This window comes from Ciona intestinalis, chromosome 14, assembly GCF_000224145.3.
Source record: "Ciona intestinalis chromosome 14, KH, whole genome shotgun sequence".
NCBI classification, from domain to species: domain Eukaryota; kingdom Metazoa; phylum Chordata; class Ascidiacea; order Phlebobranchia; family Cionidae; genus Ciona; species Ciona intestinalis.
Window position 1 is genome coordinate 155,847 of NC_020179.2, and position 13,573 is coordinate 169,419.

Below are 13,573 nucleotides of genomic sequence, written 5' to 3' on the forward strand. Positions count from 1 at the left end.
CTGCTTCAAGTTCTGCCCTTAGTTCTGGGCGTGACATTTCATATCCCATCAAGTTGTATCCTGAGGTGATTTATTTGAACTTACGTAGTCTAAACATTATGTTACTTCTGCTACCAGCCATAATGTGAAATAATATTTTTTTCGGAAACTTTCAGTAATGCGCCAACCCCGGCCTAATTCTCAGGTCCTATGGCGTGCCTAACTGTAGGACCTTACCCATATAGAACAGAATGTGCATATACAATGTTGGGGTGATGGGCCAACTATTGCTTAAATTCTAGGTCCCATGGCATGCCTCACTGTAGGACTTCACCCATATAGAATAGAATGTGCATATACAATGTTGGGGTAATGAGCCAACTCCGGCCTAAATCCCAGGTCCTAAGGCATGCCTCACTGTAGGACCTCACCCATATAGAACAGAATGTGCATATACAATGTTGGGGTAATAGTTTGGACAGCAACTACCCCACCCACATGGAATAAAGTAATTAAACCACACCGTACCTTCCACCAACCCCATCCCTAATTCCCCCGGTAGAAATCGTTGATCGCTCGTTAACCCAACGTACATTCGTTGTTTTATTGTCTCTATGTGTTCCGCATGAGTGGCGTCGGTACCTGGGAACCAATTATGACATCATTATGACATTATGTACAAAACAATAAAAACCTGTGTTTACTTTAGAAAACAGATTATGAAAAATGATATTGCCCGCATTTTAATGTGAAAACACATTATTATAGTAAAAAGCTTCCAAAAAGTTTCATTTAAAATAGATGGACAAAACAGAACCCCCATGTTATAATAACTGTTGTTTTTTCCGCCACATGAGGATAAATAAGTTACATACGTGGTAATTCCTAAAGGTGGCTGTACACAGTATCGGGAATTAGTCCGTTTTCCGAATTTCGCTGCTGCATGCGGAACTCGGTAATGGGTTTGCATACGACTTTACACGCGAATTCGCATGCCGGATACTGTGTACAGCCACCTTAAGAGGGCACAATGTGTACAAAACAGAACACTCTTGTTATAACGACTGTCAATCGCCCAAAACTAAAAAATCCTAAAACATGAAATTACCGATCCCATGCTTATCCATTAATGCAATAAGATCCGCTTCAGTTAACAATGGAGGAGCTGTAGTTCTTCCACCAGGCATGTTTAAACCGGTGGGTTCAAATTCGTCGCCAATATTGTAAACTGCTATTATCTGTTCATTACAATTTTCAATAAAAAATTAAAAACTTTTAATAAAAAAAAATCTTTGTTTGCTGCATACGTGATGGCACCTAATCTATATCAGTTTATAATTTATTCAATACAACTATTATCTGTTCATTCTGTTGGTTACAATTTCAAATAAAAAAAATAATTTAAGTTGGGCCTGATTTTTTGTTTGCTGCGTATGTAGTAGCACCTAATCTGGATGAGTACCAGAATAGAATTTATTTTTGTCATGGTTAATTCTAACAGTATATAAACATATTAGGCTGCGCTCCCTTTGAAACGTATTTAGTAATTTTAAAGTAACTTTATGAGTCTTATGACCAATATATTTTAAATAATAAAAAATATTTTATAAAAAGTATGCAGTGGCAATTGGTAAATACAATGGGAAAATTTATGGACAGTACATTAATATATATTTTATAATACCTTCCCGTTCCAACGGTCGTAAGGATAAACTTCAAGGTAATTCCGCTCAATAATCATCAAACCTTGTGCGTTAAACTCCTCACCACCAAGTATTATGTCTACTGTCGTTTCATGGCCCTGGGGAGCAACAAAGACACTTTACAAGTTACCACGTATGCAGTCGTTATAACACGGACGTTCTGTTTCATACACATCGTGCCCGCTTACCAGTTACCACGTATGTAAATTATTTATCCTCGCATGGCGGGGCAATGACAGTCATCATGTCAGCAAGTTACCACATATCTAACTTTGTGCGTGATTGCTTTTATCTGACAAAAAATATTTTTAATAGCATTAGAAAAAAAATATTTTACCTTCGCGTCTCGGTGACAGCAAGCAAGGAAATGGCGCGCAATCAACTCATAAATCCTTGCATTGTTGCCCTGTGGTGCAAAAGTGGAAACATTATTAAAAATTATCAAGTAATAAAAGTTAAATACCAGTATAAGTTGTGGACCTGGAATTGTTAGTTATCTTTATTATAATAAAAAAATGTCATTTATTTATCTTCGCATAAGTCGCATGACGAGGCAACGACAGTTGTTATAACACGGGTGTTCTGTTCCATACACCTCGTGCCCGCTTACAAGTTACCACGTATGTAACTTAATTGTTCTTGCATGGTGGGGCAATGACAGTTGTTATAACACAGGTGTTCTGTTCCATACACCTTGTGCCCGCTTACAAGTTACCACGTATGTAACTTTATTGTTCTTGCATGGTGGGGCAATGACAGTTGTTATAACACGGGTGTTTTGTTTCATACACCTTGTGCTTGCTTACAAGTTAACACATATATGATAGCCATCTGTATGATACTATTTTCTTCCCAAACAAATGGGTTTAAACTTACAAATGGAATATTTGATACAGATGATGGTTCATACAAACTGAAACTATGATGATACTTATCACTTACAGATAGATTAGATGCAGCTTTAGTTGGATGGATGGGGGGGTGGGCTTGGTCAGATTTGTGTCCGTTCCTTGGCTGTGGTCCTCCTTCTAAAGCAAGTAAATCCCTTGCAAAGTTTCCCCATGCTGGGTGATTCGTTTGTTCACCAACCAACCTTTCAAGGTCAAAATCTTTTGGGAAAATGTTTGTTTCAGTACGAGGGTAACTGATGTATCTGGAAATAAATTGAATATAAGAAGTTAAACAACCCTAAGCATATTGAGAATATAACCATTTATTTTATTTATTAATTTATATTTTTATGGAAATATTATCGAATAATTATAATTTCTAGACTTGCTTTTTGTTTAATACGCTAACACAGTGAAAAAAAGTATCATCTTATACATTTACCCTTGTGTATACAATGTTTCTGCAATTTTCATCGTTTCTTTTGCGTTTATCCTTAATTTCCGAGAAGCCAATTTCTCCAACTCTACTGTCTCCATAGCAACAGGACGCCATTTACTCCGGGGGCGACTCGATACGTTGGTTACCGTGGCAACAACTGGGGGTTCCATGCAGTTAGCGTACAACACCCGACATGCAAGCTCGTTAAACAATCGATTTCTTTTCCATGAGAACGTGCTGGTGACAGGCCCATCATCATTATGTTGGGTGGTGGTGTGGGTGACTATTGGAGGAAATATATGTTTAATAAAATTTACAAGTTACCACAAATGTAACTCATTTATCTTCGCATAGCAGGGCAACGACGGTCGTATAACATGAGTGCTGCTCACCTTGTGCCCGCTTACCAGTTACCACGAATGTAACTTTGTGGGTGAGTGTGTGTCTTTTTAAAAGGCAGGCGCACCAACCATGCCACGGCGCAGGGTATACAGACAATGGTACAAGGTTAAATACCTTTAAATATGCTCAGAATAATATAATACGTAAAAATAGTTAGAAATGGAATATTTTACAGGTTAAATTTATAATAATGAAAAAATAATAGTTAAATAGAAAATAATTAACTGTAACCAAGTTAAATTCATGTTCATCTTCATCTTTACCCTCAATCTTCCAGAAGTCTTCAGGTTGGAACTGCTCCCTTGCTTTGTATCTTTCCACCACAAACCCTAATGTAGGAAACTGACAACTCCCGTAACTTATCAGCTTATCCGATAAAACATGAGGGAAAACTTTCTGCAGACGAAGGGTTTGAAATCTGGTGAAAGCAGCTCCTGTTGAAATGAATAACAAATATTAAAATATTAAATTTTATGATTCCAAACCTAAGTATTTTGGTTTTTAGACAAGAAGAATGGCTTAGGGCTCACCATAATAAGATAGGGGTTTTTAATCTCAGATCAGGTTAGTTAACATAACGAAGAGAAGTAAATTAGCAACAGAACAGCAGTTGATAAAACACTGTAAAAACAACTTTAGTAACCGTGTCAAATAAAAGCATAAAGTCAAATAAAAGCAGCATGACAAACCTAAAATGGCTGTCTTCACGATGTGTAATAGTTAATATATATATAGTAAAGTGGGGGAAGATGAGACACCTTTAGAACATAATATCCGACACCTTTAGAACATAATATCGTTTACTAAAAAATAGGGCGAGAAAATAGAGCTAAAATGTGTCCCATCTTTCCCAACCCCACCGTATATACAATTATAACAAACCACAAGATACTACAGATGAAAACACAGAGGATGATAAATATAAAAGACAATGAAGATGATGTTTAAACACAAAGTTTACCGATTCTGAGGTCGAGTTCCTGTCGAACATCAACTGCATCGCTCGTGTTTTGATCGGGTTGTTGCAGATTACGACACGCCGATTTTATTGATCTAATAAAATAAACCTGAAGATTATAGGAGTACAGCAATAACCATAATGTTTAAAATGAACATTCACCACATTTGTAAGTATGTGTAACATTACAGGAAATTTTGAAACCAATAAATTAATGCTACATTATATTTCTGCATAGAAATGTGGAACATTATAACAAACATGGGTTCAAGGCTCGTCGCTGCTACCATTATGGGTGTATTTCTCCTTTGAAAAGACACTTATCGGCAATTTCTTCAAATCAGTGGTCATTAGGGTTTGCCCAAGTTGTCAGCCACACAGAAAACTTTCGCCAACAACGTTACATACGTGGTTACTTGTAAGCGGCCACACAGTTGGCTTTTTAACTTAACACACATAATTCTATTCTTATATAGTTGAGGTCTTGTGGCAAGGCAGGCTAGAACTTCTTGATTAAGACCAGAGTTGGCCCATTATTATCCCAACACCCATGATATATGTAACATATAGCCATTCACCTGTCAGTTATCTCAGAAAATCGTGCTCTATACACGGGTATATTCGGTTTAATATTTCGACAAATATTAATGATTTCGAATCCAATATTTTCTCCCTCCCGATCACAATCTGTCCAAATAACTAACGCTTGGCTGTTCCGAACTTCTCTTTCCAATGTTCTCTATCATTAAAGACAATATATAAACATCTAATGTCAACATTTGGTAAAATGTTTTTTTCCATAAAAATTTATAGAAATGAGTTAAAAACAGTTATGAATGTACCATAGGCAGAATGTTATAATAAACAATAATGGTTAGAAATGGAACAGTTTACAGAATATTTTACAGGTAGGGATGCACATTACAGAATAATTAGGTATTTTAGGATATCCTAGAATACTATATTCCGAATCTAGAATTTCGAATCTTTTTTTATTTTTAAAAAAAATAATTTTACCCACATAAGTCAGTTTATTGACCCTTTCATAGCAGCCTTGTTGGGTCATGAGCTGTTAAATGATCAAAAATTGTACTATTGTTCACGTTTGTTGCGTCACGAAACGTTTAGCAGGCTATGAAAAGACGTTGTAAAACGTTTACTCTCGAAAGTCCCACAAACACAAAAATATTATTTTTTAAAATTATTAAGTTTCAAAAGTTGTTAATACACATTATGAGATGACGTGTGATGACATCATTAAACAGAATACCTAATCCCGTAATTAGATTCGTATACAAAAGGATTCGAATCTGACATATTCGAAATTCTGTAATGTGCATCCCTATTTACAGGTCAAATTTGTTGTAAAAAAGAATGGTTAAAATAAAAAAATAAAAGTTACATATAAAACAAACCTTGATATCCACCATGTTTTCTGTCACTATCTTTTCCACTTCAACATCAAATAAACTTAGAGGATGACAAGAATGCCTTTGAAAGTTGACAATACATTAAATCAATTATTATCTATCAAGCACTCTAGTATAGTGCACAACAGTCTCGTGTTTAGAGCGTCATGTCTGTTTGTCAACACAACTCGTTTCATTCTCACCATAACACAACATGCAAACACATAGTCACATGTTTAAAAGTCACTGCAAGGGGCGTGAAGATTACTGGAGAATATACACAATACAATAATAAAAGGCCACAATAGTATAGAAATATTGGGTCCCTTTAATTAGTGCATGTCCGCTATGTCCACAACATTCACTACATAGTGGACATACCAAACATGCACTAATAAAAGGGACCGGAAATATTTACCATTTCTTATAAATTCCAGCAAAGTTGTAATTAAGCAGATGACCAGATAGAGAAGTAACGGACATTGCGCAGTTTTGCCCCAGCATGTGGTAGCTGAACTCGTAGATCTTGTTGTATTTCGAAAAACCATTTCTCTAAAAGTAAAACAACACTTGTTAGTTGATACATATTGTTAGTTGCAGAAGAAGCATTTATTGTTTATATAGAATGTTTACATATAATTGCGAAGATCATGTTATTAAAATACTTCAGAAAAGGAAATCAACAGCAAAATAACAGTTGTTAAAACACGCTATGGATAATAGGTGAGGGAAAGAGGGTTAGTTAAAAAGCTGTGCTGTTGCATCAAAATAAATGTTGTTTGAAAGTGTGGCCATTTAACCAAATGTGTTTGTAGTGAAGAATCCTCCCCCTCCATTATTTGCAAACCCTAACTACCAACCTCTAACAATTCTCCCAGCCTAATATGTACTAACATACCGAGAATTCTTCGGTAATACCGTGACGCAGCACGATTTCGCGCATTTTTAAAGTTAATTTTCAATACCAACGCCCAATTTTTTTTAAAATTATACAGCGAGTATCAGAGAGACGTAAGGAACATTTTAAGACCAAAATTTTCATTTTCACCAGCGGCAGTATTACCGGATTGTTCACTAATATGTAACATCCTGAGGATTCTTCACTAGTGCCAGATTTTAAATAAATATTTAATACATTACCACTTGATATTGGTGCCCTGATAAAATATCTGATATTCTTTTAGCAGCGTCATTCTTCTCAGCCACACTCAACACTTTAAAAGTAGACGCGTGTCGTGGCATTAATATTCTGTGATGAGTTAAAACTATAAAAGCAGCTTTGTAAAACATAACTGGAAAATAAAGTAAAATAAAGGTTAAACTTTAACCGGTGACCATTCAAATCTTTGGTCTCAAAATGTTTCTTACGCCTTAATGCTACCCGTTGTATACTTTTTGTGGAGAAGTCAGGCGTTCGTGGCAAAAATTGATTTTAAAATGCGCGAAAATTAGAGCGGGTATCAGTGAGACTTAAAAACATTTTTAGACAAAAATTTTTACCTTCCACTAGCTAAAGAATTACCGTAACTAGTAACAGTTAATACAGATGTAGTCAAACGGTATATACGTAGTAACCTCCACACTTTCTATGTACGAACAAAACATGAAACCAAAATAAGGTAAATCCCCTACAGTCAATATTGAGATTTCGCGGTAAAAAAAATAAAAACAAGGGAGCTAGTAAAATAAGAGATAATTGCAAAGAGATCGGTACGTTTTCGAAAGAACAAACCAGTGAACCTGTGCGAGCCGTGTTTCTGTATTTTAACAATTAAAAGAGTTCTATTACCAAAAACATATTATATCTTGAACAAATAACCTAATTGCTTTATAATTATAGATATTATATATGAAATTAATTACGTGCAATCATGATAATCTAGTATGCATTTGTTATTACATCTCTCTAATTTTCATTCAAACTTTGTTTTATTGAATTTATGTAAGTTATTTATCCTCACGTGGCGGGGCAATGACAGTCGTTCAACTGTTTATGTAACTGTGTTCATGGCCTACTCAATGTATTTATACACCTCGTGCCCGCTTACGAGTTAACATTTATGTAACTTACTTATCCTCACATGACGGGCAACGACAGTTGTTATAACACAGCTGTTCTATTTGATACACCTCATGCCCACTTACGAGTTAACATTTATGTAACTTGGGTAACAGATGGTGTATTTATTAACACACCATATTTATTTAGAATGGACGCCAACTTCTATCAAAACCAATACGTGATAGCTCTTGCTAAACTGAAGCGGAATCGCTTGGATATTTCTCAACCATCTGATGAAGACGACAGTGAACTTATTTGCGACCTTGAATAATGCGTAATAAAGATTTGGATCACTCACAAACTTTACAATCAATTATTAATGGTTTTGTTACGGCGCTAAGGCGACCTGTGGGATTAAATTTCAAACTTGGCCGAAACATTCAACCGCTACGCGTTCAGTTTATTAAACTCAACAAGATGTTATCTGGTAGCATATATTTTAACCTGCTATTAAAATATTTCATTTTTGAAACTTTGACAAAAATTACAGTTAAGCAGTTACTTTGGAACATTTTAATTTGAAAGTTTAAATAAGTTGTATTTAATTAAATGTTAGTAGGATCTAACATGTTTTCATTCTCTTCCACGTTCCATTTGTCAGTAAACAAATTGTATTTACCTACCCTCGCGCGTGTCAGGCGACTCAAAAGTAAAACACAGGAAATGTGCACCTTTTAATAAATAAACGATAACTTGGACAACTAATGAGTAATCTCTGAGTTGGAGCAATTACTGCGGTGTTTTTACAAGTGCACACATGCCAAAAGATTGGCATCATCGAGCTTTGAATCCAGTACCTTCTGATTACGACTCGAGCTCTTTTTTATAGACACAGTCCCAAAGATTATTAATTATTTGGCTTCGGCAGATAAGCAGTTGTAGACTCCATATCATCATTTACTTCGGTGGTTGTTGGTAAGGATGGGACGATTCGACTGATACGATGAACTGATTTACGAAACTTGGACGATTTTCGTTTATCGCGCCTGTTATAGAAATATCAATGAATAAATGATTGAATGAATGTACTACATATGTAACTTGTTTATCCTCGCATGGTGGGGCCATGACAGTGTTTATAACGCGCATGTTCTGTTTACTACACCTCGTACCCGCTTAACCACTTATGCCAGCTCACAAGTTTCCACGTATATGTTTTTGGATGTGTTCAGGCATATGAAAAAGAACACCCGTCTTTAGCTGTTGTCGTTTTCCGACCACACGAGGATGAATAAGTTGCATTCACTTAACATGGGTTTACCTATAAGATGCATATCTAAACACCAAACGCAACGTGGCTTTCACGCTTTCCCTGAAGTCCTTGTTACGTACATTGTACACGATGAAGTTTACGCAGCTGTTCGCCATGAGAAATTCACCTGTAAAATAATACACATATTTGTTATTAATTTTTGCAAAGACATAGTTTTTATTATTTTTTTATTAAATGCATAATTTTTATCTATCTGAAAAGGCATGATTTTTTTACATATTCGGATACAGTTTCGAAAATCAGACTTCTTAAAACAACGAAAGAACAGAATCCAAAGATTACAGCAAGAAGTTACAATATTTTTGCGGGAATTGGCGCTGCCGATCCCCGCCGAAAATCTCGTTGAATCCCGATGTAGCTTACTTGCAACTAACTTGAGCCAGTTCAGTTCCCTGCATGGCATGATGGTGGAATATATGAGAGGCATCATGATAGTGAACGGTAACATCATCATGGAGAAAAAGGTTATCATGATCGCAACTGTTATCATCAACTGTGGAAATAATCACCACAAAGTTAGATACATGGTAACTCAAGAAGACACGAGGTGTATGAAACAGAACACCTGTGTTATAACGACTGTTGTTGCCCCGCCATACCACGATAAATAAGTTACATACATGGTAACTTATAAGTGGGCATGAGGTGTATAAAACAGAACACCCGTGTTATGACTGTCGTTGCCCGCCATATACGGGGATGAATAAGTTACATTCATTATTTTAGTTAATTAAACAAGTTCTAATCTTACAAGTTAACGGCTCGTATTACAACGAAGTAACGTTATATATGAAGATTATTTTAAAGACGTGATTTTGTAAACCAGCTTCAGCTAAAACTACATATATGTGTATCACAGCTTCTGTTAAAAATAGGTTGGCACTCATACAAAAGGAATGGCTCCACTTTGGACATAAGTTTACTCACAGGTACAAATACATATATGACACTGTATGGATCATAGTTTTTGTACAAAAAATATGACATTGCAACAGTACTGCATTGTGGCATATGGGTTTTCACCCATGAACCCGGGGTAAATGGATCAAGACTTTCGAATTTCGACCCAACAGAAGTTATATAAATACCACCCTGGTTTAATATTTATAGATCTTAGCAGGAAATCTAAACTGTAACCAAAACAGACGGTCACAGCCACCAATTTGTATGCAAGGGTGATAGCCAGTATACCATGAATGCATAATAAAATTTTCCCATGAATGATTTATACGTCACCTGTCTTGTTTCAGAATTATTTTGAAATGCAGAGAATCGAGTGGATACCAAACTTTCCTTACGAACCAAACTACCTCTGCCCATCCCACGTTTCGCTTCTGCCTCTGCCAAGTTTCTGGTTGTAATCTTCAGTGTTGCCAGTGTGAGACCCACCGTCGCCCCGTACGGTATAGCGAGCACCACGATGGGAAACACTGACGCTATCATGTTGCATGGGCTGCCCAAAGGTGCGGAAGCGAACATCCATATCGGTAATCGGTAACTGTATTAATATATATATAGTAGGGTGGGGGGAGACGGGACACCTTTAGCTCATAATATCCAAATTTCCTTATCGTGATGTAAACAATTAACAACGGTCTATGGGATTCGTGAAGATAGAGTTTTATAATTCTTTGAATTTTCTTCGTTTACTACCAAATGCGACAAGAAAATAGAATGAAAAGATGTCCCATCTCCCCCACCCAACTGTATAAGTTGGGATATAAGGTACATGTATCCAAAACGTGGGCAAGACACTCCTCGGCAATTATTGAACCTGTAAGGGGCGACTAAGGGGTTGTCAACTTGTCAGTCAGATATAAAGAGATCTCCAATTAAGTTATATACGTAATTACGCTTAGAAAACGGACAGAAACATATATTATTTTGTGGTAAGATGGGATACTGTTAGCACCTAAATCCCATATTTTCTGATCTGTTTTTCAAAATTATCAACGCTCTTTTAGCGCAGTGATAACACGGTTATATAATTCTGTAGAAATTCCTTGTTTACTACGAAAAATATGTTATTTACTTACGTGATGTCATCCCAAAACAGCGGTATGGACGTCAGGAAAATGGAAACCATCCACACGACAATTAAAATGATCTTTACAATGTGCTAAAAGAATATTTCAGTCAACAGCGGATATAATGCGGTTAGCTAGGTATCGCGCGGACGGGTTATTTGATATAACAATAGGTCTTAGGGAATATGGTAGTGCGATGACTCTATATTAAAAATAGGCATGAGTTGACTGGCTATAAGAGGGTAGTGTAGCTGTAGTCGCACACGTTGTATAAATAACTCACTAGAGCATACGGCAATATAGCGAAAACACATTGGGCGAGCTATTTATAGCAATTTTCTTGTGACCTATTTGCATATATATTGTAAAGTAAACGTTAAATAGCATTATAACAAGACAGATTGTTGCATGACCGCTGTGGTTAACGCGCCTGTCTCTAAACCAGAGTTTACATTAAAATTAAGTTATAGTAATCTTACCCTTTTGGGTGCGATCACTCTTTGATAAATGAACGGACGAACAACAGCAAAGAAACGATCACCACTAAGCACTAGCAGGCTGTACAAACTCGCGGCGACAGATCCCGTGGCAGCGCCGCCGTATAAAACGATCTTCCCCCTGTGAGCCTGCGATTGCCTTTGGAAATATGTGTGGGTTTTAGTTTTGAACGGTTCTGTGGCACAAACGTGGGGCCGCTTACTGTAATTGTGTTTGCTAGACTACCTCTAACCCCGTCGCTGCTACAGACGTGATACTCATAATAGAGCACGAGGTTTAAAACATGCTATTTCGACTTAAAACCTGGTATAACGTCTGTCGTTGCCCGGTCACGTGAACGCAAATAAATTTACATTGAAAAAGAGGATATATGGCTTCAAAGTTATCATTGTGGGCGTGTGTGTTCTTGCAAAACAAAGTTGAACATAAAGTTAAAGCCTTCGCAAGAGGCCATTTACCCGCCATGCACAGTTAAACAACTGACGTTCATACATTCAATGTTGAACAGTGTATATAGTAGGGTTGGGGAAGACCTTTAGCACATAACATCCAAATAACCTGATCGTGTTTTAAACAATTAAAAACGTTTATGAAAGTCGTGAGGATACGGTTTTATAATTTATGAAATGTTCTTTGTTTACCACCAAATGGGACGGGAAAAATAGAATGAAAACGTGTTCCATCTTACCCCACCCTACTATATATAGCTTAATCATACATTAACGTGGTAAATAAACAACATAGAATAATAAGATTCACAACCATATATACCTTTCATACAGACACAAGAATGAAAGTCCTTCAGGGTTAGCTCGGAAAAACATCAGCACCATACTCTCTATAAGGCCTGGATGAAAATGGAGGAATCATTTTCAATATGTATATGAATATGCGGGTCGATAATGTCTTCCATAGACCGTTGTTAATTGTTTAAAATCAGGATATTTGCATGTTATGTGCTAAAGGTGTCCCATCCTCCCCCACGGTACTATATAATAGGGTGGTGTATGATTGAATACCAGGGCGCATATTCTCTCATATTTTACAAATATTTAATAGTAAATAATAGTAATCGGCGTTGGCGCGCGCTTTAAGCAGTCGTGAGAATACTGTCGAATGACTTTGTTTATTTGTTTATCATTAAATTAAAGGGGTAAAAAAAATATAAAATCGTACCACATTACCCCGTGTCCCATCTCACCCCACACTATATCATTATCTGCATAAGTTACTTACCCGGTATTACTATGAGCCCCATAAGTATATCAGCAAAAGCAAGCGACATTTTGCACATTTGAAAATTGTGAAATTGTCTTTTCTTGATCATAATATAAATTACCAACCCGTTCCCGACTATGATTATAAACGACAGAAGAGACATAATCACAAGGTTGATAATAAGCCCGGCTGTGCTACACTTCAAACTTGCGTTGAAATTGAGCGACGTATTCATCATTGCTTCGTATTCGCAAAACACCAAAGTCCCACAAAACACTTGTCGGCCGCATTTCGTGAAGTTGGCTTCCGTTAATAACTTGGCTTCTTCGCCACAAAAGCTAAAGTTTAAACCCACCTCAGTCATCGCCGGCCGTTCTATATATTTCCTCGAAAAAAGAGACTGTATAAATATAATCAGTATGACGTGAATTCGCGGAATATTTAATGCAGTCAAGTAAGTTTGCATAAAACCACGACCAATTGGAGAACTTGGTGCAATATACCATATTACTAGCAGACCGTGACTTGACATGCACTTTACGCATGGCATAATCAAAAACGTCATAACCTAAAACCACGTTCAAAAGCTTACTTTTGAGCGAAGCCTTATAATAAACTGCGGTAAGATGGATACCGTTAGCACCTACAGCTCTCATTTTTCTTGATCATGTTTTTAAACAATTAACAACGCTCTATAAAGTCACGAGGCTACCGT

At 36.6% G+C, this 13,573-nt stretch overlaps 2 protein-coding genes across 2 annotated transcripts in view; both read right to left on the reverse strand.

Moving 5' to 3' along the window:
- Positions 1-7,095, reverse strand: part of zf(cchc/grf)-1 (zinc finger (CCHC/GRF)-1) — a 9,735-nt gene extending 2,640 nt beyond the window's left edge. Inside the window, exons 1-13 of the mRNA XM_026837619.1 lie at positions 6,921-7,095; positions 6,199-6,332; positions 5,787-5,862; positions 4,950-5,110; positions 4,375-4,466; positions 3,677-3,847; positions 3,015-3,294; positions 2,625-2,835; positions 2,020-2,088; positions 1,664-1,780; positions 1,088-1,217; positions 508-621; positions 5-60 (exon numbers count right to left, since the gene is read on the reverse strand). Coding sequence (XP_026693420.1) covers positions 5-60; positions 508-621; positions 1,088-1,217; positions 1,664-1,780; positions 2,020-2,088; positions 2,625-2,835; positions 3,015-3,294; positions 3,677-3,847; positions 4,375-4,466; positions 4,950-5,110; positions 5,787-5,862; positions 6,199-6,332; positions 6,921-7,070 — 1,761 coding nt within the window. The 5' untranslated portion in view covers positions 7,071-7,095. The remainder of the gene's footprint in view (positions 1-4; positions 61-507; positions 622-1,087; positions 1,218-1,663; positions 1,781-2,019; positions 2,089-2,624; positions 2,836-3,014; positions 3,295-3,676; positions 3,848-4,374; positions 4,467-4,949; positions 5,111-5,786; positions 5,863-6,198; positions 6,333-6,920) is intronic.
- Positions 7,096-8,439: 1,344 nt separating this feature from the next.
- On the reverse strand, positions 8,440-13,274 carry LOC100185714 (beta-2 adrenergic receptor). The gene is made up of 8 exons (XM_009862404.3): positions 12,877-13,274; positions 12,412-12,487; positions 11,622-11,778; positions 11,152-11,234; positions 10,352-10,613; positions 9,479-9,608; positions 9,104-9,221; positions 8,440-8,828 (listed from the first exon to the last, which is right to left on the reverse strand). The coding sequence occupies exons 1-8, from the start codon at positions 13,220-13,222 to the stop codon at positions 8,690-8,692; spliced, it is 1,311 nt and encodes a 436-aa protein (XP_009860706.3). The 5' UTR covers positions 13,223-13,274; the 3' UTR covers positions 8,440-8,689.
- Between the last annotated feature and the right edge of the window lie 299 nt (positions 13,275-13,573).